This window comes from Prunus avium, chromosome 7, assembly GCF_965620075.1.
Source record: "Prunus avium chromosome 7, drPruAviu1.hap1.1, whole genome shotgun sequence".
In the NCBI taxonomy this organism is placed as follows: domain Eukaryota; kingdom Viridiplantae; phylum Streptophyta; class Magnoliopsida; order Rosales; family Rosaceae; genus Prunus; species Prunus avium.
Genome location: NC_142290.1, coordinates 5,619,268 through 5,624,186, shown reverse-complemented (window position 1 = coordinate 5,624,186; position 4,919 = coordinate 5,619,268). Strand labels below are relative to the sequence as shown.

Sequence of the window (4,919 nt, the reverse complement as noted above, 5' to 3'; positions counted from 1 at the left end):
GTGGTATATGCCCAGTTGGCTTCTAAACAAAGAGCTCCTTTGTTTTGTAACCCAAAAATAAAAACAGCTTCTTTGTTTTATTTTTAGCCAGTCCACTGTTAATATTTATATAAAAATATGAACAATTTTATATTAACTTCCGCAGTTTCCTTTGATCTGTACACATATTCCGAGCTGGTCACCTGCAAAATTTTTATATCGAAGGTCACCACGTGCCTAGTGACAATCCTTGGCCGTCTCCATGTTTTATCCTTTGTCTTCACATCACATGTCACCACGTACCTAGGAACGATCCTTATGTGCTTTGTCATTTGGTGCTCTATTGATAATGGAGGGCTCTAGTTATTTAATTAGGGTCATTTTTTTTTCTTTATTATTGTGAATTTGAGATTCTTTTATCGTTTGAAAAAGAAATACCACTTAATCTTAAAGGTAACCATGAATCAAAGTGAGAATGAATCGAATCAACATGTATTCTCATTAAAATATATACTAACTATCATGAATTGAAATGAAGAAATGTTTGATTACTGAAACGCCCTCGAAGAACGTATACTTTATTTTATTTTTTCAAAAACCTACTTCAACTTTTCAAATGGAAAAAACATTTTCACTGACAATAAAAATATTATGTAAAAATTTATTAAAATAAAAATTCATTGTAAATATAAACTATAGTTGCCTGTGATCTGACACATTATATATTATACTTCCACTCCTACTGAGAATTGGGCTCAAGTCAACCATCTTTGATGCTTTCGAGTGTGTGTAGAGTACGAAAATTCTGTGGTGCGCCGGCTGTACCGGTACACCCGGTGATCCAAGGGCTGATTTTGCATGTTAAAAATGGATGGCTGAGATTCAATGACTTAGTAACCTGTTGAGCCCTTTATTATTCAACATGTGCATCGCATGTGACTGTCAAAAAAAGAGGTTTAGAGGATGAAGACCACGCGCACTCTCCTATCTTGTTGCCCAAATTGAAAATCCTAACAGCCTCCACGAACTCCTCTCTAATTGCCCAAATCCAATCGTTTGCACCTCCAGGAAATCTTCTCTCTGCTTGCCCAATCTCTGTGCTTGCCGACGATGTCTTCTCTCTACTTCTCCAGGAACTGTTATATCTCACTTGCCCAAATCCATCCTAAGCGTGTCCAATGGTGATGGAATTGAAGTCGTCCACGAGAAAACCCAAGCCGACCCTGGCGACTCTGCCTAAGTGATTTCCTCAACTCTCCTCTCAGCTTTTCCAAAACTGATGTGCAGATACCAATTTGACGATGGGTCCAACCTCCATTATGTAATGGTCACGAAATTGGAGGTATTTAATTTAGTTTGTTCTGTTGGAATTGTCTGATACATAACTTCAATGTCGCACATTGAAGGGTGTCACCGGCCTGATATGAGATCGCCCATTTCTTTATGTGTTTAGGAGCTTTGAAGCCCATTCCAGCGTGTACCACATTCAATCGATATACGAGGTGGGTGGGAGTTCGAAGAACCCTTGGAAACATCAAGTAAGAGTTCGAAGAACCCTGTTTTTCTGGTTTAGGAGTAGAATGTATTTTGGGTAATGAGTTGAGTTGATGCAATTGCATGTTTTTGGTTGCGAAATAGTTATACGTAGTGCAATTATTGACCTGACTATGTGCAATTGCATGAGATTTTCCAATTGTGTGTTTTGAAAAGAAAGTATGTTAGCAGATAGATTATAATGTAATTTTAGTTTGAATTTATGTTTCTCAGGCTTGGAGGGGTCTGCTAAGATGGACAGGGGTGTAGAGACTTCAAAGGGTGGTTGTAGTGATTCAGGGTATCTAGGTGGTTGTGAAAGGTCGAGTCATGGGGCACCGGCAACAGAGAGTGTGCATATGTCTGTTGAACATCCGGTTAGTCAAAGTACTGATGATAATGGTGTAGACATTATTGTACCGAGCAAAGAAGATATTATGGGGAAAGAGTTTAAAACGATAGAATTAGCGGAAGAATATTATATGAGTTATGCAAAGGGTATTGGATTTAGTGTGAGGAAAGACAAAATGATTCGTAATTTGGAAGGGAAAGTATGTAGGAGACGGTGGTGTTGTTATAAAGAAGGTTTGAGAAATGAGAAGTTTAATGATCGATCGGATAGGATTCGGCAACCGAAGCCAATTACAAGAGAGAATTGTCCTGCCCATTTTTGGGTGGGTTATGAGAAGAAACGTGATAGTTACGTCGTTACGAAATTTGAACCACATCACAATCATGAACTAGTTACTCCACTTGAATCGCCATATCTTCGATGTAACCGTGTTGTTCGAAATTCGGATTTAGCACAAGCAGTGGGAATGCGAAGAGCATTGGTTAGAACATGTCATACATATGAGTATATGGTCGACCAATGTGGCGGGTATTTAAATGTTGGTTTTCAAATAAAAGATCTGTACAATAAGTTGGATGCATCACGCAGGGAAATTTTGCTCGACGGTGACACAGAAGCCGCACTCTCTTACTTGAAAGCGAAAGGAGCAATGGATCCAGAATTCTTTTGTAAGTTTAGTGTTGACGAGGAAAATAGGCTTGGTAATTTGTTTTGGAGGGACTCCACTTCACTTTTGGATTACATTGCCTATGGCGACGTCCTCATATTCGACAGCACATACAAAACAAATATCTATGACAAGCCCCTAGTGTTGTTTGTCGGTTCGAACAACTACCGTTCTACTGTAATGTTTGGTTGCGCATTATTGCATGACGAGACATTTGAAACTTACAAGTGGTTATTGGAAACATTCATGGCATCCATGAAAGATAAGAAGCCAATATCAATATTGACGGATGGCGATGAGGCCATGCGTAAAGCCATTGATGATGTGTTTCCCATGTCTAACCATCGGTTGTGCTCATGGCATGTGTCAAGGAATGCACAGACTAACTTGAAGGATGATGAATTGCTAAGAAATTTTCAGGCATGTCTTTGGGAACCATTTGCGTTGGACGAGTTTGAGAAGAAATGGGAGGTTTTGAGGGAAAGAGCGAGTACTCCAAAACAAAAAGAATGGTTAGAAACGATGTATGCAAAAAGAGACTCATGGGCTGAATCATGTCTTAGAGGAAAGTTTTTCGGTGGTATGTGCACCACTCAACGCGTGGAGTCCATGAACAAGTATGTGAAGGATTACTTGAGGAAAGGCGTGAAGTTGTTTGAATGTATTCCAGCAATTGATAGGGCTATGTTACGTCTTAGGAATACCACGGCGAAGGATGGTTTCAACGCAAAGTACTCAACACCAGTCCTTAAAACCGCATTGACAAAACTAGAGCAACAAGCTTCTCTGATTTACACGCATAGGTGCTTTGTATTGGTACGTGAAGAGATCGAAGCTTGTTCAGCACTCATTCATGATAAGGTGATGTATAATTTTGGAGGTCGTGTATACGTATTGTCAAAATATGGTGAACCGCATAATAATTGGACTTGTGTTTACCACGGTGGGGAAAATATGCGGATAGAGTGTGGATGCCGGAAATATGAAAGTGAAGGGATCCCGTGTTGCCACCTGTTTTATGTAATGAAGTGCGAGCACCTTACGGAAATTCCTCCAACACTCATAATGAAGAGATGGACAAAGAATGCCCAAAGCGATACATGTACAGAATGTTTCGACAAAGGCAAAGACACTACCAACGAAGGTGTAGAAATGGCGAGGTATGGAAGTTTAAGTGCTATGTCAAACAAAATATGTTTTTATGCATCGAAGAGTGCAGATGGTTATGCCATGTTGAGAAATGAGTTTAGTAGATGGGAGGGAATTTGTGAAGGCTTACGGGAAAAGGAAGAAGAGACAAGTCTGAAATTGGGTAGTTCTGGGCAATGTCCTCTAAATATTGTGAAAGATCCAAAGATCGTTAAGACAAAAGGCACTCAAGCAAGCCAGGGTGGAACGCGCAAGCGTCGACAATGTCATTTGTGTCGCGGATATGGACATACAAAGCGTAATTGCTCTCAAAGAAACTTGCATCCAAGTAGAATTGCTGAGAAAGGGCCGTCCCCGGACATTAGCTATCAGTATAGTACTGAGAAAGGGCCGTCCCCGGACATTAGCTACAGTTATGCAAGTGAAACGGTTTCTCAATCCAGAGGCAACTATGTGGTTGATTTGTCCGGTTCTGATAGTTTTTCTACTGCAGACCGAACGGGTTCTACCCCCAACACTGACGATGGTTTCTCATTCGACAATGGTGAACATATTTCCCTATCTACTGGTTCTACCCAAAACAATTGTAGTTTTGGAACTTGGTTTACATGTAACAATTAACATTAAATGTAGATTTAGTGATGGACAAGATGCTTTCATATGATTGATATATTATTGTTTTATGTATGTATTGTTGAGAAACTGTGTTATGACTTGTATGGGGTGCTTGAATGGAAGTTTGATGTATCCGAAATACATAGCATCAGAAAGGGTAAGGGGCAAATATTTTTTCAATATTAGAATCAGTAAAGAGCAATTATCTGAAACAAGAATCGGTATTAGAAAATTGTTGGCCCGAAAAGTGCGAATTACAATGCAAAATATACCCAATTTCGTAAACCATAATTGGTTATTCTTATTTTGAATCATATCCATAGGGTTATAATGAAATTGTTACTTGCTTTTGTTTGTGTTGGCTATATACCTTGATTACCTTTGTGTTTACAGTCTTAAAGGTTTTGCACACAGCCGGTCCGAATTTGCATTGAAAACATGCAATTGCATGACAGTGACGCAATGCACGAGTGACTGTGCGCAAACGGAAATAAGAAATTTGTGTTGGCTTTGTGTTTAAAGTCTTAAAGGTTTTGCATACAGCCGGTCCGAATTTGCATTGAAAACACGCAATTGCATGATAGTGACGCAAAGCACGAGTGACTGTGCGCAAACGGATATAAG

At 39.5% G+C, this 4,919-nt stretch overlaps 1 protein-coding gene across 1 annotated transcript; it reads left to right on the top strand.

Moving 5' to 3' along the window:
• Positions 1-438: 438 nt before the first annotated feature.
• On the top strand, positions 439-4,348 carry LOC110755525 (protein FAR1-RELATED SEQUENCE 5-like). Its single transcript, XM_021956753.2, has 3 exons — positions 439-448; positions 1,747-4,224; positions 4,314-4,348. Exons 1-3 carry the CDS (start codon positions 439-441, stop codon positions 4,346-4,348), a joined length of 2,523 nt encoding a protein of 840 aa, XP_021812445.2.
• The last annotated feature ends 571 nt before the right edge of the window (positions 4,349-4,919 follow it).